Source organism: Athene noctua, chromosome Z (genome assembly GCF_965140245.1).
Source record: "Athene noctua chromosome Z, bAthNoc1.hap1.1, whole genome shotgun sequence".
NCBI lineage: Eukaryota > Metazoa > Chordata > Aves > Strigiformes > Strigidae > Athene > Athene noctua.
This window is the reverse complement of record NC_134077.1, coordinates 73,692,086-73,718,732: the sequence shown is the minus strand read 5'-3', so window position 1 is coordinate 73,718,732 and position 26,647 is coordinate 73,692,086. Positions and strand designations below refer to the sequence as shown.

Genomic DNA, 26,647 nt, shown 5'->3' with positions numbered 1-26,647 from the left:
GGCTCCAAACAAGAAAAACTGAGCAAGCCAATACAAGACTGGTTTATGGAACACTCATATGCCCTAAAATGAACCTTCACCATCCTATGAAACAGCTCCCTTTCATCAAGTGTGTAGGTATAGCAGGTTCTTTGTGGCTCGTTGCTACAACTGTCATTGATGTAATAAATAAGCTCTCATAGAATTTTAAATGGTCCCAGTTAAGACCCCAGGACATGAGACATCCTGAATTTTCAAGACCCATTTGGGCTGGGTGTGAGTTTCAAGGCACATCTCTGTGCTTTACCAGCAGCCCAGCTCCAAATACTCTTGATTTTAAGAGGTACTAAGGTTAGTTTTTCTTGTTCAGACACTTACGGCCTATAGAGCATGTACAAATTCATAAGAGACGTGGGATAATCAACACAGGCCAAAATAAATTGTCATATACATTTTAATACATCTGACAGTCCTTTAAGGAAGCCCATTGCTAAGCAGCCTACATTTAAATAACCAGGGAAGGAAGGTTAGGAATTCAGACAATTCTGAGGTCAATCTAAGCTGTGTCATTCACACTTGCTGCCTGGTGCCTTCCCATTCCACTGACTGCATTTTGTAATTAACACACATGAAACAGAAGAGAGCTTTTGCCAAAGCAGCTGGGACTTCACTAGCAAAGGAGCGACAGACACCTGCACTCCTCTGTTTTTCAACCACAGATTTTGCTCTACTAAAGCACACAGGGATCAATGTGGATTCAGGTCATCCAAGCCCTGATGCTGATGGCACAGTTTGAGTTTGGGTCAGAATCTCTCTCCACCCCTTTATCACTGCGTGTAGAGCACGATGCAGGAAAACAGTAAGATCTGCCTACAATTTTACAGCTAGTCAAGAATAAAACCTGGATGGGGTAGAGACCTTTCTGTTCTCAGAATAAACAGAATATAACAGAATAACGTAGAGAACTCAATTTATCAAGGCCAGTTTGCAACCTGCTGCCAAAAGCAACCACCTCAGTCAAAAGGCGCTTCAGGATCAGAATCGGCTTTTCCCTTACAGTTCTTCTCAGTGTAATGAAAGATGTCTCTTACCTGTTTGGTGGCATAATACCTTTCTGCTTTAATGATCATATCTACAATGAGGGCATGATTGCTCCTTGATGCCACAGCTAGTGCAGTTTTTCCATGCTGGAAGCAGAGATAGTCAATCAGAACATTATCTCATATATATGAGGATAAGTATATCATAGAAGGAACACAGGAGCTTCATTTAGAGATCCCCATCCTATTCTTCAACAAAATATATTACTATAATTTTATGGCTTCATGGCAGCTACAGTCAAAATCCTATGCTTTGTACACACTGTATCCTGCACTGAACTCCCCCTAAAGAATTTCTGATGAAATACAGCTGCTTTCAGAAACCTCCTGCACTCAAACTGCTGCACAGTTCGTAACAGCTTACACTCTGCAGTCACCCTTTCCAAGTTCATGTAAGCCCAGGAATCCACAGGCTGAATACTACCCTAAATACAGCACATTTCCATGTTATGGTTACACTGCATTTCAGATGGATAGGCTGGCAAATTTAGAAACCTCCAAACTCAAGGGCACACCTGTGTCTTGTTTTGGTAAGAGGAGCTGGCTCACAGAATGAAAAGAGGGTGTGGGAATGACTTTCTCATGACAACTGAAGTGAGCACAACTGAAGGTGATGTTTCACAGGTACTACAGGCAGTGGAATTACAAGCCACTGCTTTAATTCCAGTTATAGAAGACTGTTCAGTCTATCTGAACCCCTCTCTGTTATCAGCACTTCAATGTAAGGGCTCTACAGGGCTCTCCGCAATTGTTTTCAGCAGATTTGCACTGAGTGGATCTGCCTCAGATTTAAATACCTGGGGTATTCTCCACATATCAAGTGCTTGGCATTCTAGAAAATTAGACCTAAAAGAAGCCAACCCCTTAATTAGAAGATTCAGTCATTAAATTATAAGGCATTTCAACTCTCCAGCTATTATGAAATTATGTAAGAGATAACCTTTTGAGTTCTAGCTCCTGGCTCTCCTCAAGATCATTCTAATTAGCCTGTTTTTAGAAAAGCACCACATTGGAAGCCAAGGAATTTACATTTCATAAAATCTCGATAGCATAGAAATACATTATATGTGAGGAGTCCAGAGACCACAAGAAGTCCTTGGGTCCCACCTCTGGAAAAATGCCCTGCATTTTGCAGGGAGGTGGACAGGGTGGAAAAGGGGGGTGTTTCTGGCCTCCTGTGCTAGTGCAGACACCACTGGCATCCTGCCTGCACATGTAGCACAGCAGTCTTGCACACAGTGAGCACTCATTGCACTATCAATCACAACCAATGACAATTATATCTGCAGATGGGAGGAAGGAAGAGCTCCCAGGAGAGCATTTCCTGAGCTGTAACAACTTGCAACTCATGCAGATGCATGACAGACTCTGGAGGTGCGGGACCTTGCTGCCGGGGCACTGAGGCCAGGAAAATGCTCTGCAATCGAAGCAGGGTCCCCTTTTTCCTGCCTGCTATTCAGTAAGGTCAGGAATATTTTGGACATCACAGGACCAATTCAGTTCAAAAAGGGCTGTACTTGCGAATGTTCCCATCAGTGGCATGGCCTTAGGGGTCATCCAGCAAACAGGCAAGGGAAAAGCTGCTCCAAGAAATAAAACCAATGCAGAAAGGTGACAGAACTTGTGTTGGCTCAAAGCTATATTCTTATAACATGCCCTGAACTCTGTCAGCACTGCTGTAACACTAGGGCACTATCCAGTATCACAGGGCTCACAAGTGCTTAAGGTCAAAACAGGCAATTTTCTGTGCCTGCTTGTGGAATAGCAATAAGTAGAGACAATTTTCCAATGGTTAAGGCACTCTCTAAAGTGGACAAAATTTCATTCTGGGTTAGTCCATATGAGAACTGCAGCTCTCCAGCTGGTACGAATGACTCTCAATGGGAAGGCTTAACTGCAATGCAGCATCTTACCTCAGCCTCCCAAAACACACTGACTGTGTCACCCACACTCCGAGCCCCAACCCTCATGTCAGGCTAGGGAAAAAACAGATGATGCTAGTCCATAAAGCTTTACTCCTCATCAGGACAGTTTGTGCCTGACAATTACTTTTTAAAAATTACTGAAGATCTAGATTTTGCTCATGATAAACATTAAATCTGTCAATTCAGTCATATAGAAAGCCAGTATAGTGGTAACAGTATAAAAAGCAATAGTTCAATCTTGCAGTAATTTAGCAAAATTCGTAAAAAAATGGATTTGGTACTCTGTCTTGTCAAAAGCAATTCCCCAGAGACTGTTTTGGTACTTCTTCCAGTCACTGACATTCTTGCCTCAGTCTTTCCAGGAAAAAGAAACAGAAACAGGGTCTAAGCACCCACCTGAATGGATCTGGGACAGCTTCTCAGAGACATGACACCATCATTTCCAGATGCACCAGAGTGCTAAAGGCAAACTCACCATCACTGCAGTTGATGGAGCTGGCAGTACCTGTGCCTCTGCTGGCAATGAACCTGGCTGTGGGCGCACAGTTACAACAGCCACAGGCCATGTTCCACTCCATAAGCCTAGTCCTTTTTTCCATCAGAAGCCTCTGGCAGCAGAGCTTACCCTTCAGACTACAGAGCTTTGAAGTTTTACAGATCTTCACTAAAGCAGTTTTGGGTCTCTGCAAGCTGCAGCTATGGCAATATTAAAAGGATACTTCCTAGGAAACTAGGACTGTCCTAGACACCTAAGAAAGACAACTGGCAACAAGTGCTCCCTGTATCTCTGGCACGAAGGTTGTAAAATAGAAAATAAAATCACATAATCCTTGCATATGTGAGGAATGCAATCTACCTTATCCACAGTCTTGAGATTGCAGCCTGTCTTCAGCAGCACTTCCACCAGCTCCACATTGCCAAGATCAGCCGCCAGATGTAGAGGAGTTTCCTGCCTCTGGAATTAGTGACACCAAATAAATACAATAAGCCAAACTCCCTCTTAAAAGCAGCCTTCTCACAATCTGAATCTAAAGAAGGTTCACAAGAGACAGCCTTGGCAAAAAAACACTGAACAGAATGAAATAATTTAACTTTTGAGTGATCTACCTTCCAGTTTTCTTTCAGGCAGACAGCATCTGGGATCTCCCCAGGAAAACTGGACAGGAGTTCCAGCTGGCTCAGGAAAAAATTGCTGTTGTGCCCTGCTGACATACTGTAAACCTAACAAGCTCTCTCTCTTCCCTCATAAAACAAGGTGTTTTGGACAGAGTGCCAACCCCCACCCGTACTCTTGAGTAACTTTCTCCCTGCTGAAATTCATGCAAAGACAACTGGACATCCAAAATTTTCAACAGTACATCAGTACACTGTGCCACGTCCACAACAGGGTTTGTTAGCTCAGCCAGCTACAGTGATATGTAGAAGTCTACCTACTCCATTAGTGGGTTCAGTGAACCTTAAATCACACACATACACCAAAAAAAAAAAGGGGGGGGGAACATTAAACAAAATCAAACCATTAACAAGAAGTACAGCCAAAGGGGCAAGCTTCAAGTCTAATCTCTGGGTCTGAAATAAGGGTTGTATAGTCTATCCACAGCTGCATGTACCCAAATAAAACCTATTTATTTATTTAGCCTTCCACAGAATATTAACATAAGAAATTCCAGACCTCTACGGGAATAATAATTTTAAATTGAAGTACTTTGGGGAATACACATTATGATCACATGACCTCACAAATTTCACCCAGCAATACATCCTACTTTCTTTTCTGTGGTAATTTAGAGATCTGTATGTAGCTACTGTATGAACCACAGATATGCTAGAGACAAAGCACGGAACACTGCTAAAAGATAGGTTCAAGAAGTTTACAAAACTCTTTATTTTATGCGACAGAATCATACTTGACTCCAACCACAAATGACAGCCTCTGCCTCAAACAAAAATGTGTATAAATTAATCTTTATCAATAAAATGATCAACAGGAAGGGGTGAACTACAGATTTCTCAAAGATTAGTCCTTGTTACTATTGTGGGGAGCACTGCCACCTGTCTTGTGGGAGGCCAGGGTGCATTTCCCCAGCAGGGTGTCACAGTGCCCAACGTGGGACTCAACACACCTTGTGGGATAGTCTTTCCACAGCTGAGATGTAGGGTTGATGCAGAGGGGGAAGAGATTCTTTCTGAAGCTCCGCAGTTGGCAGGCTAGTCTATACACGATGCTTCACCACTCCATTATGGGCAAGGTGCCAGTGTACAACATGCACAAGCTCTGTACAAATTTCTGCCACACAGACCATGAGCACTGAATATCACCCAGATTGCTGGGGGCCTGGTTGTTGGCCAGGTTGTTGTAGACCACCTCCACCACCATTAACTCCTTCAGATACTGGATACCTTCTTCTGTGATGTCTACTTGCCTTGCTAGTTTACAGTATCTTCTTTGAGGAGATATCTTGCCTTCACACTCAGTAAGAGCCACCTCCAGAGGCTTGCAGGTGGGTGCCTCTCTTCCAAGCTCTTTGTCAATCCCATAGTCCCCCAGAGATGGATGCCAGCTGCTGGGCTTCCCTACTTTCCCAGCACTGGAGAACCAGGTAGCAATGTGCTCACCTTGCTGATGAAACCTGCTGCCTATCTTGTAGATTGTTCAGGGATGGGGACCAGGTAGTTTCCACCTCTCTTGCCATTTCTGGTTTTTCCCTCTGCTGTCCTACTTCTGCCTCTTCTGACTCCTCCCCCTTCCAAGCCTCAGCAGGAGCTGCTGCTTCTCTTACTAATCGAGTCGACATCTGCTTCCACCATACTTTTATATTTGAGGGTTAGGTTTCTAGTTAAGTCACTGCTTGTGCCCTCAGACTGAATGACCTTTTCAGGGTCCATACGGTGGCTTCAGAGCAGGAGATGTTCTCAGCATCCCCCTGTGTGCTCCTTCATCAGGAGAACCTCTTTCTCTTTTGAGGGCACTGGATGGCAGCTCAGTAGCACGGACCAGGCCCCAACACAGCATTAGAATTCATTGTGTTCCATCAGGGCAGGCAAGGCTCCCCTCATTAAAGTGGTGCATCAATTACCTGAGACTACATGCCTGTTCAGGCATGAAATCCCAAGCTATTGGAGGCAGTAACAGCCCCAAGCACCTATCCAGCTCCTCCCACATGAGGACTGACAGCCTGTGGGCACATTCCTTTGTTGCATTCCCAATTAATTGTTTAACCTTATGAACAATAATCAAAATCAGGCTCACAACACACACTAGTATGAACAGTCTGATTACAGAAGTATACTCAAGGAACTGAGTAACCATTAGAAGACAGTGGGAGACACCTATCTGGAGAAGAAGGGGTAGGTACCATTCATTCCTCTCTCCACAAAGCATGTCTCTAAGGAGAAAAAGGGCAAGGTGTAATTGCTGATTTTCTCCATGAGATGGTTCTCTGAGTACCTGTATAGCAGCAGCATAGGGCCCCAAAATACCAGATTACGCTCAAGGCCAGTGCTTCTATCATGACGAAACAAAGGGATACAAAACAGAGCAAAAGCTTAAAATGGTCATTAACAATTATAGGAGGTTTTGTACAGCAAGAAAGGAATCAAGGATGCTAGCACCAAAGCAAATACATCAGCACACATCATGTGGCCTTCCACAAAGGAGGGTATTCCACTACCTGAGGGGATTAGCAGTGGTGGAGGTTGGTCTACAGCGAACTGGACAACAACCACCCAGGCCTCCAAAGACTACTGGCATCAAGCAGATGCCAAAAAATCCTGGCAAAAGTAGGAAAAACAGTTCCCAGTGTCCCTGGGTGGGCTCAAACCACCAACCTTGCAGTTAACAGACTGAATACACTAACCAATTGTGCCACAGAGACCTGTGACTTAACCATTTAGAGTGAGGTGTCATGTGGAGCATCACTTCGGTCAGTTCTGGTCATCTGCTTATTTGTGTCCCCTCCCAGTTCCCTGCACACCCTCAGTCTATTCACTGGGGGGGCAGAGGGTGGAACAGAAAAGGCCTTGGTGCTGTACAAGCACCATTCAGCAACAGCTAAAACTCTCGTGCCTTACCAGCGCTGTTTTGTTCACGAATCTAAAACACAGCACCCTATGGGTTGCTATGAAACAATTAACTCCATCCCCGCCAAATGACACTCTGCACTGAGTTTCTCTGAGATCAGTACTGCTGGCACTTCTGACATTTATTACGCATGAAATGTAACATTCAAACAATAAACTCATCCAAATATTTTCTTAGTATATAGCACTTTGCTATTCTTATCTTGCACAAACAATACTAGCACATCATGTACCAGTGACAAAAGCACATGCATACACGCAAAAAGGTAAGGAGCAAACTGCCTCTTCCTTCGTATTTTTTTGTACCCTGAGTTCATAAGGAAAAAAAAATATTTCAAACAAAATCCATATAATCTCCTCTTTACCAGAGAATTTATGTTAATTCCCAGTATTTCTTACATGATTTAAGGAGTTTATATCATGACTGGCATCCAAGAGGCTTTTTACTACTGGTAGATGATTATTGATGACTGCTAAATGAAGAGGGGAATTCTTCTGCTGTGGAGAGAAAATAATAAACTATTATACTTGGGTACATTATTAGTTCACTCAAACAAGAAAGAGGTTCTTGTTCATATCTGCCCCTTGCAAACGGAATATGCTGTAGCAGAGGTTCAAGACCACAAAAAATACACCTTGAGGTGCTGAGTTATGTCAGAGATGGTAGCCTGCTCCTACAACACCTACAGCAGGAGGTAAACAAACACAGCTGAAAAACCTGGAAATGTTGAATGCACAGGGTGTGTACCAGTGTGTCACCACTTAGGAACACAGCAAGGCATTGCTCTTACGCGTTCATAACTGACATGTGCTGCTATGCTTCACCAACAATAGAGAGCTTAGGGTAATGTTTCTGTTCCCTCAGAAAATTCAGCTTGTACTTAGTTGAATAGGCTGGAGGCAGATTAATTCTTTGTTGGGTAAACAGATGTCAAAGTCTACTTTCCAGGAAGAAACACTTGTTATATACTGCTGTTGGAAATATTCTTCATACTAAACTGACTTGCTGTCATATTTATAAAAAGCAAATTACAGCCAGAAAGAAATTAAGGTTTTTTTATTTGAGTGGTTATTTATTAAAATAACCGGAGCACAGATCTAACACCAGTCACAACCCAACCATTAGATTGGCGAAATCACTTTGTATGTTGAACCTGTGACTCATCAGTTTCTTGTTAAATACAGCTAAAGAGTAATTCCATACCAGTGCCATTAACGGGTGCCAGACACCAGTTCATTAGTGTCTTTATAAACCACAGCCATTTCTTCAAGGCTACAGAAAAATAAAGTAAGCTCCTATGCAACGCTGCACTGGAAACGTTTCCAAAATGTAAGCTACAATTCTATGAGTTGCTTCTGCTACAGAAAGCCAATGAGAACAAGCAGCACAACAGCTGCCTGATCTCTAAAATAAATAATTTCAAACACATCATAAATTGTTCTTCCTTGATAACATTACACAACAGGCCAGTGATTATGGCAGATAAGTCACGAAGCCCAGATTCTATTTTTGTCCTGTATCTTAGAGGTGGAAAATAATTTCCTATTTACAGAAAATTTCTGATGTAACAAAAACTGTAATATATAAATTGAGACAAGATTTGAATATTAGGCATATGTCTTTCTTTTTAAACCCCAAAGAATGGTGACATGCAGATTTTGAAGGCATATGCTTTGAGTGAAGAGGGTGAAAGCACTGAAGTGTTTATTTACCTTTTATTTACCTTTATTCAGAATCAGTTGCAAGCATTAATTCTTTGCCCACAGCACACAGGGAGGCCTGCATTATCGCTGCTTAGTTCAAGCAGCATACTTTGCTCATCTGCTCTTAATGCCGGGTCCCTGATTTAGCCTGGCTACCTCTACACTGCAGTGAACCAATTTGCTCAGGCATTCACTGGGTTTGTGCAACAGGACCTTGTCTTTGTTCGTCCATACATATTGGTAACCACCATCCATAAACCACCTAATAACATGGATAGCAAAAATATAAAGGAACCAGTCAATCTCATTCAGCTATTTGAATTCCCAAGGAAAGCAATAAAAGACAGGACAGGCTGAACAACAGCAGTTGTGATATACACTCACCTCAGGTTTAGGAACCAGGTCAATATGCTTATCGATAAGGAAAGTAACCAAGGATAGATGTCCATTCTGAACTGCAATCTGCAAAGCACTGCTATTGTTCTGAAAAAAATGGTATAGGCAGCAAAACCTTACACTTTTGTTGCTGGAAAAACAGTACAAAAGAGAGCTATCAATATAAGATAATATTTTTTTCAGATTTATGTTATTATCCCCTCCCCTCAAAAATCTCCCTTTGATAAAATGTTATAAAATTAAGTGGATAAGCAGTTAGCATGATATGTTTTTGTAAATATTGAAAGAACTTCCCATTTTTACTACATCACATCAAATGTGCTATAACACCAGTATTTTATAGTCATTTTCAATCTCTTTTAAGAAAGAGATACATCAGCATTGTCAGCTATCCTGAACCATGGACAACAACAATGCCAACATGTCTCCTAGTCTGTTAGTTCAGTTTGCCCTTTAACAAGTACAGTCACATTAACAAACTTCTGAAAATAAATAAATAGAAAATTTTCACTCAATAATTCTGGTAAAACAAACATGCTCTCAGTCTGCTGGAATTATAAACTTCTCACAGCAGGCATGCCAAGGCCATTCAACAGATGTGAGCTGGAGTCCAGAAACCAGATGTGGAGAACAGGTTTGTCACCAGTTCAGTCATATACACTGCCAAAAAATGATGATTTTCAGTTACCCTACCTGGTTACATTTCCTAGTCATATGTTTTACCATTGGACATACAGCAAATAAATCAGTTCCACCACAGTACTCTGTCAAATAAATCTATGCTATATTTCTTTCACATCAGTTTTGCTGTTAGCACTTTTTTTTTTTTTACCATTTCTTAAAAATAAGCAGAGCAAATATACTGTTAGTACACACAGAAAAGAAGTGATGAGGTCCTTCCCAGAGCCCAGGATGTCCCAGTACCTGTGTGCTGGAGGGATACTGTGTACGTACCTGAGTTAAAACATTGATGTCACTCCCTGCTTCCAGTAAGAGTTCAGCACATTTTTTGTGACCTCCTTCAACAGACAAGTAAAATGGGGTTTCTCCGTTCTAGACCAACAGAGAGAATGTCTGTTCCAATTTAAGCCATGTGACTACAAGGCTGTGACACAAAACAGGTTAGCTCAATCAGGCTCATCCAGCTAATAGAAAAGGGGAGATGGTCACAAGAGAGCAGAACCTGAATGCTCCTAAATTAACAATTAAATGAAACGGTAACTCACCAACACTTAAGTGACAGATGACATTGGACAGATGTACGGTCACATCTGCTGTGGACAGATGTACGGTAAGGTTTACAATACAGATAGCTATTTCGTAAATATTAATTGCACTGTTTTCAAAGAAGATTGCTAGCTACAGGAACAGAAACAAAGACAGTGGGTATCAACTGCTGATCTTCAACACAGCACATACTGTAAGTACCAATTTCTGTCAGTCTAATGCCATGGATTTCTGACAAATTCCCAACTTCAGTCTTAGTTATAAAGAGAACTTTTAGCAGAAATAATTCTGTTGCATATTTATTTCAAATATTCCCACTCCAAAAAAGTCTCCATGTCTCCACAGCAAGAGTCTAACATAAGTTACATGCACAATGATCTAATCCCTGCTTATCAAGTCCTAAAATACACAAAGGATTACTGAAAGATACGCTAGTGTTTCAGCATTCACAGAAGCATCAATAAATTCTGATTTTTCTTTGCTTAAACTCCTGTCACCATTATTCTGGTAAACTTAATATATTTTAGTGCTTTGCTCATACTGGTGAAAGAGAAACCTGTTTATCCACAGACCAGAACATCTCCAGCTGGACAGGAAGGTCACATGATTTGCCATGGCTAGGCAGGGGCACAAGCAGTATGACCTTTGTGTGCAGAAGCAACACTGTTAGACAGGGCTTGGAAACATGAGAACTTCACATTCCAAAGGGGCTTGTGTGCCTCAAGGCTCACATTGCTGGAAATAACAGACAAGTTGGATAAGAGAGAACCCCTCGACCCATAAATCTGCTGCAGATTAAGGAAGAGGAGGGCCTTGGGTCGGAGTGGGTGTCCCTTACTCATTTCGCCCACTTAGCCAGCAGAACAGACCACTGACCACGCAGCAGGTTCCTGCAGTGAGCATGCCAGCCCACAATAAAGTTAATTAACTTGCCCAGTTCATCCCAGCTGACCCACAGAAAGGGCAGAAGAAACAAGGACCCTTTGCAAAGCAGGAAAGACGAGTAGTTAGGGTGCATTTCCCTTCTCCACCCCTACTTTAAGGCTTAAAATTAAGCTCATGAGTGCATCCACTTAGGGATACAACCTTCACAGCTAATATGCAATTTAAGAATGTACTGGCTGAGCTCCACCAACACCAACCCAGGAAAGAAAAAGTGGGTAGGCAGTGTCTGCAGTCAATTGAGATCAGATGAACAGGTACAAATCTGACACCTCTTTACTGAGGTGCCTGGGACAGTATGTGCTGGGTATGCATGTTGAACTGGCTCAGTGCACAGCCTAAAAAGCATCAGAGATGGTAAAAGGAATGGAATCACGTGGCCAGAAATGCTGAAGGACAGGCAGCAAGGTGGAGGTCAGGCCCTCATCTGTTTTCTTCTACTGGTAGTTATGCAAGGGCATTCGAGAGGGAGGGGGAGGTCACTGTGTGAAGAGTAGAGGACAAAGAAAGAGACACGAAGGAGTTAATGCAGCTGAATTCATTGAAGGAGGGACAACAAAACAGCATGCAAAGGTACTAGAAATGTAGCGAAACTAATGAAGTCTACTCAGTGCCACATTTATTCCTTCATCTATTTCAGTAATTTGTGTCCTTACCTGATTGAGCTCATTTATTTCCTTCCACTGTTCAAGCAGAATTTCTACAACTTCGCTGTGACCATTTTTGGCTGCTAGATGCAATGCTGTGTTTCCCTCCTTGAAATTAAAATGTCAAATAAGATATTTTAAAATCCAGAGTGAAGTCAAAACCAACATAAAGCCCTTGGTCTTTCACATACATCTCTTTCTTACATACAAGGAGAAGGAGTCAGATCCACACAGTATGTTCCAAGATTCAGACTAATCCAAAAGGGGTCTCTTCACATATATGCAGACATGACCTTGTCAGTCTAGTTGGTTGTCTCATATTCTGAAAACTGCAGTGCATGACCAGTGAAAAGACCTAAAATTCTAACTCCTAAAGAATGAATCAGAAGAAAACTTTGGGTACTGGTTCCAACACGGATGGGGGACTATCCCAAGCCCCCAGGATCACTGATTTAAAGATTAATAGCCAAAACCTAAGTAAGTATGTAGAAACTTGCCTTAGCTTTGATGCCAATGTTGCAATCTTTGACCTTCACCATCAGCACAATTTCTCATTAGCTAATTACGTAAAAAAACCCCAAATCAACACACCAGCAAACAAATAAAAACAAAGAACAAGTTCAGAAAGAGCAGCAGGTTTTGAGCTAAAAGACTACACTGGCACAAGAAAAAGTATAAAACTGGCTAAAAACAAACTGAAGCTGTAACTTAGGAGAATAATACTAACCCTCAGAGAAATGAGAGTCCAGAACAACTTTTCATTCACAGAACTGAGAATCCTTTTTAGAAATAATGGATACAGTGTGATTGCTTTTAGTGACCCAGGAGATGAGTTTCTATTCCGGCTTCTTACCTACTTACTCTGTAGGATCACAGCATTTGCCTTCCATAGTTGCTGTTTACACCTTCAGCCTGCTAAGATGTCTCGGACAACACTATCTTTTAACCTCTGCTGATAAAGTGCTTAGCACAGCAGAGCTCTGGGTTGCACTGAAGCTTATAAACTATTACCAGAATACCAACAAACAGCATCACTTCCTCAGTGCTTACTTATACAGCTCTATAAATGCAGTATCTGACCATTTCACAATTTTTACTGTATTTACCGTTGCAGTGCTTCAGATGCAGAGAAATACCAACTTGCTCATTCCACAAATAGTCGAGTAAGGAATAAGTAAATTTAAGGGCAGACTTTGAAAGCTATTTAGATACCTTTAAAATTCAGTGTCAAAAGCAAACTCCATCAGATTGAAGTGTTAAAGCCCTTCTGAAAAATCCCCACAGGTATTTGTTTGCATCCTGAAGTATTTAAACATTTTTGAAAAATTAGTAATGTGGGACTTAACAGTAACACACAAACACAGCGAAGCAGAGTGAAAAACTGGGAAATACAATCTCCCAGTAAAGAGGCTGACACCTTAATCATCAGACTTTCCTACTTCTCCCAACAGACAGCATATGCTAGTCTGGCTTTACATGAATTATTAATGTGTATGGAAAAGTCTCTTGGCAATAAGTCCAGAAGTCCCACTGTCTTCCCTTAATTACTGAAAAATCATCATTCTTGTATATTTGTTGGTCAAATACATACCACTATCACCACTGAGACATCTGTACAGCTTATTCTCATTACCTGGTTGTACAGTAACTACACTGTACCAAAGTAATCTTTCAGAAGCACACTTTTAGTTATATTTCTGTGGAAAATAAACCTTTACCTTATCTCTTTCAGATGTAAACAGCTTCAGAGTAATCAAATTGTTTATCATGTCAACATGGCCTTTTTCAGATGCCAGAAGAAAAGGCTTTTTACCTTTCTAGAAAACAATTATGGAAAAAAACCACAGTTACTGAAAGTAAAAATACTTTGCTTCTAGTTACTAGATATATGGCATGCATTTGTGTATGTGTATTGTGCAAAAAAATTTACGTATCATATGACTAAGTAGATTAACAAAAAAGTAGAAACACATAGGAAGAGTAAGAGTTTTTAAAACATGCAATATTTAGTTAGTGTAAAAAACCAGTTTATACATCTTGCACATCCTGAAGAAAACATTTGAAAACTGTTCAGAAACAGTAACAAGGTAGAAAATGTTCTTAAAATATTTAATTCTTAATTCTTCTTGGTTTGAAAATATTTATCAAGATAACTGTGTCATTAGAAGTCAGGATGCTCAAAAACAGGCAGTAAAGAAGCTGCAAGATTTATTTCCATGGCATAACAGGTTTGATCTGAATTCTGCAAGCACAGACAAGAACAGCCAGGAGGCCTGAATTTAATTATGTACATTGTAGGGTTTTTTTTCGTGGTGGTTAAACTAAGAATAACTGTTCCAGCTGTTCACAACTCAACCTCAGAAAGTTATCCTGACATCAAACCATACCACTGGTCAGACAGTGAGGCCATCTAACCGATTAGTTAGATGGCCCTGCTACCTGATAGTGGACTATATTGAATGTCTAAGAAAAAAAATGCAAGCAACTAACAGATAATTATAAAATAACCTCAACATAAAGAAGATTCTTCTTCACCTTTTCTTTCCCAAGTCCTAAAACACACAAGTCTGTTTTGTTAATTAACTGTTTTGTCAGCCTTGTCATATGTAGAAAAAATTCAGAATTTTGCACCACTGGGTCAATACAGTTCAAGACTCAAAAAAAAAAAGGATAGGGGAACTTTGTTCTTGTGATGACAGATCCTACAAGAATAAATTTTCCTCATGTAAAGATAAAATATCCTACTTAGCTAAGCAAAGCAAGATCCCAATGTTGTGAGAAGGCAAAATAAAAGCACAGTAAACCTAATGAAGACAAGGCCCTGGCACTGTTGAAGGGTTGGTGCCCCTCTGTAGGATGGCTGCACATAGTTTTATGTTCTATGTTGGTGAAATAAGCCCAAGTTGGACATAACTGGGAGGTTTTGGTAAGGTCAGGGAGCTGCAGAGGTGAGCTGTGAGAGGAGGTCAGAGACTGCCTTACACTGGTTACAGCCACTTCCAGCTGAGTGGGGGACAAAACTGACCCCCCACATATCATCACCCAACCCATCAGAGAAGCACATGATACCTTTGTGAAAACATATTTAAGAAAGGGCCATCACTGCTACAGGGAGGATGCACAGCGGGAGATATATAAGGAGACATGAGAGAATGCAGGAGAGGAGACACAGGAGAAGGTACACCCACGGGGTGACTGCAGCCCACGGAAGAACCCTTGCTGGAACAAATAAAAAGTGTAAGAAACAAAGAGCAAAAAAGAAAGGAAACCACTGTGGACTGACCCCAACCTCTGCCTCCCACTGTCGCCTCATCAACAGGACTGAGCAGCATGTGCTGCAAAAGCAAGGGAAGCAGAGGAGAAGAGATGTGTAGATTCAGTTGAGACAGGCAAAGAGGCAGGAAAGGTGTTTTCCCTAAGTGCTTGTCTGGTTGCTTGTCTGGTTGCTTGTCTTATTTGTTTCTCGATACCTAAATAAATAAATAAAAGTTTATGTAACTGGCAATAAACTAAAATTAACTGAAATTCCCCAAGTCAAGATCATTTTGTCCACAACAGATGCCTCATGACATTAAAGAAATAAACAGAAAGAAACATACTGTACCCCATCAGGCTTGTTCAAGTCATTCAGATGAAGATCTTGGAGAAAATAATCAACTATTTTAACACTGTTGTTCTGAGCAGCAAAGTGCAATACGTTCATTCCTTCCTGAAAAACCATAAGCAGCTCTGTAAGAACAAGTTTGACTTTTTTTCAACATAAATATGTTTGAGAGTTGGTAAAAATCTGTCATCAACAAACCTCATTTTTAGCCTTTTGATCTGCACCTGCTTTAACTAATTTTCGCATTATATCCAGATTTCCAGTCCAAGCCGCAAGATGAATCACTGTCAGGCCATGCTTCAAATAAAATTATAAAGACAGAAATTAACCACAAACATACCTCATGGCAAATTTCTTTAAATCTTTTTGATTAGTTCTGTGTATGAGTGGGTTCTCTGCTCTGCAGGCTCTTAGAAAATCAGTATTAACACTGCAGTCTGAGTGGGATTCATCTCACTTAAATTAAGCTAAATATCATGGATCAAGACCCAGCTACATGTTCAGGCTCCCCTCCTGATAGGTCTGGCAACTCCAGAGAATGACTGATCCCATTTTAAGATGGGTGGATTAAATACTATGTGGAAATTATTCCCTCTCTCCAGAAACCTTGTAGACAGTACTGGGTGCAGTGGATGACATTTCAGGTGATGATATGTAATGACTGTATTTCCATGAGTTACATAATTTTCCAGGTAGCCCTCCTTTTAAGGTTCACTTTTCTTCTCTCCAATTCTCTAAACCCAACACACCCTGTTGTTAACTTCTTAGAGCCAAAAGGAATAGAGATAAGGAATTTGCAGCCACTGTCTCCCATCTTGGCCACAGATCTCTCTAGCTTTTCCACACTTCTTCCTCAGTTTGTGTGTACTGTGGCCAGGTGCAGCATCATAAATCACGGCTCATTGTGCTAAATGCTGTGTAAACACAAGACATTTGTACTCCACCATAAAAGCACCTGATCTAAGAGATGGAGTCAGAGGGAACTAAAGGAAGCAAGAGAGATCAAAGACAATCCCTTATCAGTTGTAATCCTTCCCCAGTTTCTCCTCTGTAAATGAGGAATAAACAGCTTGACTCCCATCAATAACACAGAATGGGAACAGTTTCCATACATATTAGTAAAACACTTCTGACAGCAGGATGCTTGCTGTAACAGGGAATTCAGGATACTGCTCACAAACTATTCAGTGAATAACAAAACAGTTCAGGCTGGAAGAGGCTTCGGGAGGTTCAATTTCTACAGCCTCCTGATCAAAACCTGTCCCATTGGATCAAGTCACTCAGGCCCTTCTCCTGTCAAGTTCTGACTAAAGTCTCCCCCTTACCGTTCTCCTCCCAAGTCTGAACAGACTCAGCTCTCTCAGCACCTCCTCATACACCATGTGTCTCAATGTAATCATCCAAGAGATTTCGAACTGGACTCACTCCAGCTTACCAGTGTCTTCCCTGTATGGGGGAGCCCCACACTGGGCACAGTAAACAGATACTCCAGTGGAAAACAGCAGAGGGCATCATGGAACATGTGTCTGGTGTGCAGGGTACAAGAATAAAGCTGGACTTGGGCAAAATTTGTGACTGTGGCTCAAAAGTCTGCCAAGGAGAAAGAAATGACCAAGGAGAAAAAGTACCTAGACCTGATAGCCTTATACAATGAGAAGGGGAGCCTGGTGGATGAGGGGACAGAAGTCAATGTTTATCTCAACTTCTGTAACAGTTTTGACACTGGCCCCCATTACATCTTTGTAGACAAACAGTACAGGTGTAGGCAAATGGATATACCAAGGTGTACTGAAAACAGCTGAACTGCCAGGCCCAAGGTGTTCTGATCAGCAGCACAAAATACGGCTGGAGACCAGTCACTAGCAATGATGCTAGGCACTGATCATGGATCCAGTACTATTTAACATCTTCATTAAAGACATGAATGATGGGGAAGAGTGCACCTGCAGAAAATTTATAGATCACATTAAATAGGGAGGAGTGGCAGCTGACAGAACAGACTGGTGTGCTGCCAACCAGAGGAATCTCAATAGGCTGGAAATACGGGCTGACAAGAACCTCATGAAACTCAACAAGGGGAAATGCAAAGTGCCGTACCTGGGGAGGAGCAACCCCAGGCACCAGTACTGACTGGGGGCCAACTCCCTGGGAAGTAGCTTGGCAGAGAAGGACCTGGGGCTCCTGGTGGACACTAAGTTGAACATGAGCCAGCAATGTGCCTTTGCAGCACACAATACAAATGGTATCCTGGGCCGCATTAGGAAGAGCACTGCCACCTGGTCAAGGGAGGTGATCCCCTCTACTCACTGGTGTGACACACCTGGAGTACTGTTTCCAGTTCTGGGCTTCCCAGTATAGGAGAGACATGGACATACAGCACAGAGTTCAGCAAAGGGCCACACAGATGATTAAGGGACATCTGACATATGAGGAGAGGTTGAGAGACCTGGGACTGTTTAGCCAAAGAAGTCTGAGGTGGAACTTGTAGTTGTGTATAGGAAGATTCACTTAAACATAAGAAAAAACTTTTACTCTGAGGATTATCAAACATTGGAATCATCACCCACAGAGGTTATGGAGTCTCCATCCTTGGAGGTAATCAAAATTCAACTCAATTGTGTGGTTTTAATATTGTTGTTATGGAGTCTCCATCCTTGGAGGTAATCAAAACTCAACCGGACATAGCTCTGAGCAATCTGCTTTTTGTGGCCATGCTCTGAGCAGGAGGCTGGACTAGGCCATCTCCAGAGGTTCGCACCTCAGCCATTCTGTGTGATTCTGTGCATGATTTGTTTGACAGGGAGGAGTCTGGGATGAGAAAAGAAGGCACAAGGGTAGCAAAAAGGTTGGTTCATGAAAATAATAAAAAAAAGACAAAGTATACAATCAGATGGAGAACAAAAAAGGGAAGAATCTTGTGATGTCCATAATCTTGTGGTTGTGTACTTCTGCTGATGGTAGTGAAGGTGACCCGCAGATCCAAGCTCCCCCCAGTACAGGAAGGGACTGCCTTGGACTCTCCTGTTGGACTCTCCATCAGCTCCATGTCTGAAAGAGTTGGGAGTGTAGGGTGGATAAGAAGGGAAAAGCTTGTACCTTGATATTAAGTGCAGAAGAACAAGTGACAGAACTGCAGCTTAGTAGTACCAGATTTCCTTGCATTAATATAATTATGTTTCAGTGCTAATACTTATAATAAGCAATAGAATTGTAACTCAAAGCACTGCAACCTGGAGTGATATAACTGTGAATTAACACTACTAATAACAGTGGTGTGTTTATTAGCCAATTAATGTATTACTGATTTCTTAGAGATGTGCTGCTTAATCAATAAACTTCTTAACTATGAGTTAGATCAAGTCTCCAAACTAAAGGTGGGAGTACCACATACCTGCTAAGAACACTACTGTGTGTTTTTAATCAGCTTACTTTTTGTACTGAGAAATGTTAAGAATGCTTAAGACCTTACACCTGTTCATACAAAAAGTATGTCAGAAACTGAAATGGAGTAAGAAATAAAGTCACAATATCTTCAGAAACTGAATGGAGTAAGAAATAAATCATAGTATCTTCATTCTGTTTCTTATCAATTGCAAGATCAAGCTGATTGACAGACTACAAGAATCACTGTCAAATACAATATGTAATGTCGTAATATTTAAGCTCTGCAAGATAATTATGATGGAGAGTTTCCAATGGTCTTTCAACAAAAATGATTAACAACTAAGAATTAAAGACAGCTGATAATTAAAAGCTAATCTTTAATTAGAATGAGAGTGTTTAATAGAATCTCAACATGGCTTCAACCACCCTTGCACTTCATAAAGTAAGTAGTCAACATAGCCAAAGCTCTGGACAATGTGTTTTTCCTCTAACAATGTTTTTCCATATAGATTATGTGCAGTGTTAAGACAACCTGAAGCATTTACAGCAAGCGCCTAACTTTGCAAAATGGGGAGCATAAGGTCAAATATCTACTTTTACTTTTCCCCTAAGGTGTTCTTATACTGCGTGAATCAAAACACATAAACAGCTTACCTGATCCGCCATATCAAGTCTAGCTTTGTGATGGAGAAGAAAATCCACCACTGATATATGACTTCTCGCAACAGCAAAATGAAATGCAGTGCGCTTCATCTGAAATAAGCAAAGCTTTGGTTGTCAGGTCCATAATATGGCTTTTCCTTATTAACAAATACACGTTTGCACAGTTCTCCTTCGACAGCTTTATCTGCATTTTTGTTGCCTTGGATAGAATTAAGGTACTGATCTTAAAGGTTTCTTGTAGAACCAGAATGACTTAGATACTCTATGTAGCATCATCCCTTCGCTGAGATGTCAAGTAGAATTAAGGAATCATATACTACCTTGAGGAGATGCATGCAATACAAGAAGCATCCATGTTTACTATTTTATTATATGGTTTGATTTGAAAAGCTGAGATCTAAATTTATGCAATTAGATTTGCTTTTGGTATCCTTCTTGCTTTTGACTGTATCTCTGCAATGCATGATGGGATTCCTCCCTCACCCAATGTTACTCACCTTTCTAGACTGAGTCATTATCTGTGTAAATGAAAGCTTCCACCTTGCAAACAGTGAGTAATTCTATGCAGATGAATAGTCTCAATGCTTATCAGAAATATTTGATTAATTTATCATTCAAATAATTAATTGTGTGAATTTAAAAGGGATTGGTTAAATTGAATTAAACTTTAGTGGAGAGAGTTTTGCTTCCACTTGAAGTGAACATAACTGGGTTTAACATAATTCACTGAGAGTTTCCACACAAGGATATATGTGATTTTACCAATTAACTTTAAAAGTCAGTTTAAACTTGTTTGCTTATGCTTCTATGTAGATCAGCTGACTTATCCATGTGTAAGTTTAAATTTACAGCTATATGTGTTAAAAACATAAAAAGGTGGGATTTATGGCATGCATTTATGCCAGAAAAAGCCTCTTGCACAGACATAAATAGCTCTGTCAACAAAATTCACCTTTTGGCAGCCTTGCTTATTTGGCTTGGGAGTACAGGGGTAGGAATGATCAACATGAACAAAAGAACGGTTTTGCCAGTACAAGCTGCAAGCACTAGGGGAATCAACCAATCAATGCACAACACCCACATAGTTATGCTAGTAAAACTCTTACACTATAGGTCTGATTTAAGGATGACAGAGTAAAGATTCGAACTACTGGACTGGAAAGTTACTTAAGTTTAATTTCCTGAATTTTGGAAAGCAATAAAGAAGCAATAACTATTTTTAAGTGACTTTTTAGAGTACTGTGTAACTGATGGGAATACTCTCATTGTTCAAGAGTTTACTCAAAAGAAATTTTTGTCTCCCTCTCTTTTTCACGAACAAAACAAGGAATGCACCTGTACTATCTCCTCAATTTCTCAGCTGGGAAAAATGCATGTGGACATGGGAAGTAAGTTTTTTCAGAACCCATGATTAAGTAACATTGGATGTTTGTGGGTAGATGATTTATACACAGCCACTGAGGGAAAACTGTTCTCCACAACTCCCAGTTTAATACCACAACCGCTCCATTGCTGTTGCACTACTTCTCACATGGAATACAGCACCTTGTTACTGTGAAGTATAGATCCTCAGATTTTGGGCCTAGAGCTGATGTCAGCATAAGAAATGCATTTTCATCTACCTAGGGTAAATCTGAACTCTGATCTCAACTCTGTAACCAGAGGATATGGTAGAATACTCCCGGTGGTTCCACACAAACCAAATGGTAACATTTCACACATGAAATTTGTAATGTTAGCAGCATAAATTCATTCTCAAAGTGACTGTGAGGCTAAGTCTTCCCACTCTGAAAGATGATGAACTTGAGAAATTAGTCACCTAAGAACACAGAGTAAATATATGAGCAGGGACCACAATTCAGAAGGCCTTAGTTCCCAATGTGATGCACAGACTAGTAGCTAAATGCAAAGACCTGTGAGTTATGCTGCACAAATCCTACTGTCCATACTAAATGTGTGAAATGTTTCTTAACCAGATCCTAGCAGGCACTCCTGCTGCCTCACCACCTTGCAGTTGATGGGTCTAGCATGCTGGGATTCCCCCATGCAACCCCAAGAAGTCACATTTCAGATCAGTCAGCTGTCAGACCATTCATACTCACAGCATCTACAGCATTTATGTTAACGTTTTTTTTAAACAGCTTTTCCATGGTTTCCAAATTGTTCGTTTTAGCAGCATATTGAAATTCTCTCTCGTCTGGCAATACTGTGAAAAAATATGATGAAAAAATTGTATTACTAAAAAAATAGCCATAAGCAACTTCAGGGATGATGATACTGTTCTTGCTTTCTTTTAATTGTCCTGATTTGAAATTTTCATATAATGAGAATCATTTGCTTCTTATCATAGAAGTGTTCCAGGATTACATTTTTCTCCTCTAGAGACATCTGGATGATGTTTCTAGTTTCAACTTTTAAGGGCAAATAGAGCTAGGCTTTTCACAGCATGGATGACCATTATTTGCACAGCTCACAGCAAGAAGAGTTCATTTATGAAGCTCTTGCCATCAAAATGGGTCCCAAAGTATTTTATAGGCATAGCAGTGAACAGTACAAACTGCAGCATTTTTTTCCTGTTCTGGGAAAAACTGCTCTGTTTTAAAAGAGAACACCCCACCCAAATATATAAAAATTTATAGCAGTAACCAAATGGTATGAACAAGCTGAAAACAAACAAACCAACCAACCAGAAGTTTTATAGGGGTGGAAAAAAAAACAAAAACAAAAACAAAAGGCACGTATTTGAACTCAAAATTTGGCTACAAAGTGGAATTTACTATTAAATTCAGACCTTCCTTTAACGTCTCAACCCAAAAATGAACATCTGTTTGGTCAACTAAAGTAGCTGCAGCATACATTTAGACACCTAATATTTAGTAACTTTGGAAAATAAAATTCCAGTGTCTGATAACTGGTTTAGCTAACTTAAGAGTATTTCTCACGTTTCTACTTTAACATTTAATTAACCACTTAGAAATTAATGCAGCAGTTAAATCAGTTGCAAAAACGTTAGTAGGTATTTTTAATTTCCTAGCATATCACACTTAAAAAGTTAATCACTTCGATATCTTGTGTCTATAATATTTTGTCCTGAAAGCCACTTTTCCAGTGATATTACCAAAGAGGACAGAACTCTGTTGAACTAGAAACTGCAGAAATGATCTGTTTCTTAGAGGCCTGTCATGCAAGTTCATCCTATAAATTCGTTAAAGCCTAATTAAGAATACAGCTCAAGGCAGTAAGACTGAAGGGCTGTTTCCAGCTTTCCTATGACATTATCCAAGCACCTCAAACAACTGAAACATCTCCCAAAATTCTCTGGAAATCACAGAATATTACTTCCTTGATTTACAACATGGGGGTACAGCCAAAACCAAACCAAACCAAAAAGCAGTTGCAAATAAAAATTCACCCCAGGCATCTGTGACAAGGAGTGTGGCTGACAGCAAAATCAGCATAACGAACAGGGATCTCTGCAGAATAAACCATTTTTTTCGAGGTCTACAAGCTAAAGAAGCATCCAGCAGAGTTTCTGGATGCTATCTTGAGTTCAAACACGGGTAAACAAATGGTCAAAGGGTATCTGGCTCAAGGCAAATTTTTGGCAGACATGGAAACAAAACACAGGGCACCAATTAGCTGCAATTAGTTACAGTTAGGCCCCATTCCTCCTACTGACCGCTGACGAACACTCGCACATCTATCTTACATGAGGATGCAAAGATAAATGCTGTTGCACCTCAAGACATACAGGAACAATCCCACAGTTTACTTGCATTGCCTTCAAGAAACAAGAGAAAAATATGTTTCTCTGCTGTATCTGCATTGGTAATGACAGTTTTGTTGTAATTCTGACAAAGAATTAATAATGGATCTTTTCTCTCCTGTCCATAAGTCATGAATTGGCTGTACGCTGTTAAAAAGACCTTTTGCTCTGGGTGTGATCTTTCTTAGTATTCTCTCTCTCTCAACATCTCTTAAGGACAGTGGCAATCCAGACACACCACAGCACTGACTTGCTGCACAACCTTTCACTGCTTTTGCAAAAACGTTTTTTCATGCACAAAATGACAAAGGTATAGAGCTGTCAGACTACAGATTTATGACAGCCCTGTATCCAAGCTGGGGTCTCCAGGATTTGGCACACTCCCTCTAATTTCAAGTAACAGCAGCAATCAATTATCTATTTGTGGCTGTCAAAATTTTGGGGGGCGTTACCTTCTTTGGCTTCATAAAAAGTGTCTGGTTTATTGCCCTACAGGTTATATAATAACTACATAATTATAATCACAAAAGTTATATTCAATTTTTCTTTTGAGCTAACTGAAGTAGTAATTTTAGCAGTTGACTTCCTTTGTAGAGAGCCCTGTCTGCGGTGTACTGAACATCCCACCATTTGTCCTCTCTTAGAAGGGCAAGGATGTAAAAAGACACAGAAAATTAAATCACTTAGTTTACTATCTGAAAACAAAAAGTCTTCCTCAACAGAAACTCAAGCTTCGAGGTACCTTCAATTTTTCTTTCCTTATGTCTTATTTTAGTGGCCCCAATCTGTCTTTCAGTAATACCACAAATAAGGATGACTTCTAGTGAAGTAGAAAAGTGCACCAGGGCTTTCAGTACTCATAGACAATGGAAATCTTTGCACCCACCGCACCCCCACTTTTAATCTCCTGTTATCCATAACTGTCTCAGTTGTCATTGGAGAAAACCCAGCAATCTGAATTGGCTGAAAGCTTCAAGAAGGTAAATGCAAAAATGATAATATTCATACTCAAGTGACAACAGAATTTATTTTTACTCTATTGTTTCTAAAAACTGAATCATCTATTTAACGGTTTGGTAACGTTTTCAATGTTTTCTCTACTTCTTGTTTGTTCCTGGAAATAAAATTACTAGGGCAAAGTAGGTATTTTTGTTAAATCCTGAAAATTTTTTTATAAAATAAGCGTTTTCCAATTCAAAGAAGTCATGGGGAAAACTACCTACAGAGTCCAGGAGCGATAGATTATTTGTTTCTTCTATCTGTCCTTTTCGCCAGCCTGTAAGCGGGAACCACGGCCCGGGAGAACGGCTCCCGGCTGTCACGCCGCGATCACAGGACAGGGCCGTAGCAGGGTGCAGCAATTACCGCTCAGTTTCCACAAATAACCCGTTTTCAGTAATCGCAGCCCACGCCCGGGCAGGCTGTTCTTTCACTAACCGGTCTGCGAGACGCAAGCCCGAGGTCCCGTTTCCGGGAGTCATGCCCCTGCGTGCAGGGAGACCCGCAGGTCCCCCAGCTTCTGTGTGCCCCCCCAAACGGACGCCCGGATCGGTTGTGAAACTGTTGGCAGATGCTCAGCCCCAGGGATGTCACCAACGCCAGCGAACCCCCCCGGGCAGCTTCAGGGGTGACGTTAAAGGGAGGCGCGGGGCAGTCTGCAGGACCTGTCCCCGGGAAGACAGACTCGCTAAACCTCAGCTCTCCCGATCTCGCATCCGCACATCCTCGCTGACACGTTTTAGTAGCTGTAAAGCAGCTTACGTTTAACACTGCCCCCCTGCGCCCCCGGTTCCGCTCATTTTTTCTCGCTGCCCGAGGCAAGCGGGCGCCGGCCGTGCCCCGCCGCCCCGTCAGCCCTCGGGGCGCCGCCCGCCGCCGCGCCTGGCTCCGCGCCCCCGCACTCACGGCCGTCATGGCTGGCTGCCGCGGCCGCCCGTCTGCCGTCCTCCCCGGAGCGGAGCAGGCGGCCCAGACCCTTCATCGCGGCCCTCGGCTCCTCTTCCTCCTCACCCACGGGAAGGGGCCCCAGGTCAGGGCGCCGAGGGAGGTGCCCCGCCCTGGCCCCGACAGACGGGTTGGCGGGGCAGCGCGCTGAGCGGAGCACACCCCGGCGGGCCCAGCGCAGCCCTGCGGCCACGCCCGCAGCGGCAGCCCGGCGCTCAGCCACACCGCGCGGAGAGGGAGACGGGCAGGGCAGCGTTAGGAGGTTGTTCTACAAGAAACCAGGAGCTAAATACACAGAATTTCTTGGTACTAGCTAGGCGCCGAGCAGGGTTATCCCTGCACAATCACACTCCCCCACCCCTCCAGGTCTTCTCTAGCAAGCAGCCGTGCGTGTAAGAAGCAGTTTGCGCCTACAGCTGCACACAAGACGAAATGGTAGCCCGGCTTGCTCCTGAAGTGCTTAACCAAACCACCGCCCAAGCCGTGATGGATGGTACACTGTTCATCAAAATCAGCGAAAAGACAACGGAAAGGTGAACTGTCTATTTAGAACTAACAGCAAGTGCTTAACTGAACTAACATGATAAAATGATATTGTGTAAAAGAGTGAAAGAAAGAGGGAGGGGGGGCAACAAGAGAGAGAAGTGCCTGTACTTTATAAAGCATGAACAAGGACGTTCATAAATCTCCTTACTCAAGACCAGTAATGAGCCTAGACTGATGAGCACTGCAAGCTTGTAAAATCATCACATTCCAGGCGAAGGGTGAAAAGTACACTGTGAGGAGGACCTACGGCCTTCCTTCCAAAGACCACCTCCCATGATTTGAAGACCCCGACCCGTAATTTTCAGCAGCATCTGCGCAACGTAAAGGACTGATAAGCTAATTACCATACGAAGCGGGAGTAGGCAGGTTTAGGTAATGTATATGTATAGACGTTTAATGAATATGCAATGCTTTGTAGTATAAAATTAAGACAAAATTCCTTGAGAGGTGCGGGCCGTTGTTGGAGCAGGAGACTCCCCGGCCGCCCAGCGCTGTTTTGCTTGTTGCCGCTTGCTAAATAAAGAAATTGGAAACTCTGACTCAGCCAATTTTAAGAAGTCAGTTTGTAACAAAGCGAGACGCTTGTGAAAGGCAATTGCCACGAGTCCACCGGCACATCCAGAAGGAGCCCTCCCAGCCGCCGCAGCACCGCCGAGGCCAGGGATCTGCATGGCGAGGGGCACTCGGGGGACCTCCTCTTGGGAGTTACTCTCATTGCGGTCAACGGGCACTCAGTGGAG

At 41.8% G+C, this 26,647-nt stretch overlaps 1 protein-coding gene across 6 annotated transcripts in view; it reads right to left on the bottom strand.

Annotated features, from left to right (window-relative positions):
* ANKDD1B (ankyrin repeat and death domain containing 1B) overlaps nucleotides 1-25,427 on the bottom strand; it is a 29,093-nt gene extending 3,666 nt beyond the window's left edge. For 3 of the 6 annotated variants that reach the window (XR_012635520.1, XM_074932017.1, XM_074932021.1), the window contains exons 1-12: nucleotides 25,323-25,427; nucleotides 21,754-21,857; nucleotides 19,643-19,741; nucleotides 15,803-15,901; nucleotides 15,605-15,709; nucleotides 13,719-13,817; nucleotides 12,010-12,108; nucleotides 10,139-10,237; nucleotides 9,173-9,271; nucleotides 7,484-7,582; nucleotides 3,861-3,959; nucleotides 1,071-1,166 (exon numbers count right to left, since the gene is read on the bottom strand). Coding sequence is in view for 5 of the 6 variants with exons in the window: in XM_074932017.1 (XP_074788118.1) it covers nucleotides 1,071-1,166; nucleotides 3,861-3,959; nucleotides 7,484-7,582; nucleotides 9,173-9,271; nucleotides 10,139-10,237; nucleotides 12,010-12,108; nucleotides 13,719-13,817; nucleotides 15,605-15,709; nucleotides 15,803-15,901; nucleotides 19,643-19,741; nucleotides 21,754-21,857; nucleotides 25,323-25,398 (1,173 nt within the window). In the remaining variant the exon portion in view is untranslated. Of the gene's footprint in view, nucleotides 1-1,070; nucleotides 1,167-3,860; nucleotides 3,960-7,483; nucleotides 7,583-9,172; nucleotides 9,272-10,138; nucleotides 10,238-12,009; nucleotides 12,109-13,718; nucleotides 13,818-15,604; nucleotides 15,710-15,802; nucleotides 15,902-19,642; nucleotides 19,742-21,753; nucleotides 21,858-24,854; nucleotides 25,058-25,322 lie in introns of those variants that run through there. The other 3 variants (XM_074932018.1, XM_074932020.1, XM_074932019.1) reach the window with 3 other exon arrangements.
* Between the last annotated feature and the right edge of the window lie 1,220 nt (nucleotides 25,428-26,647).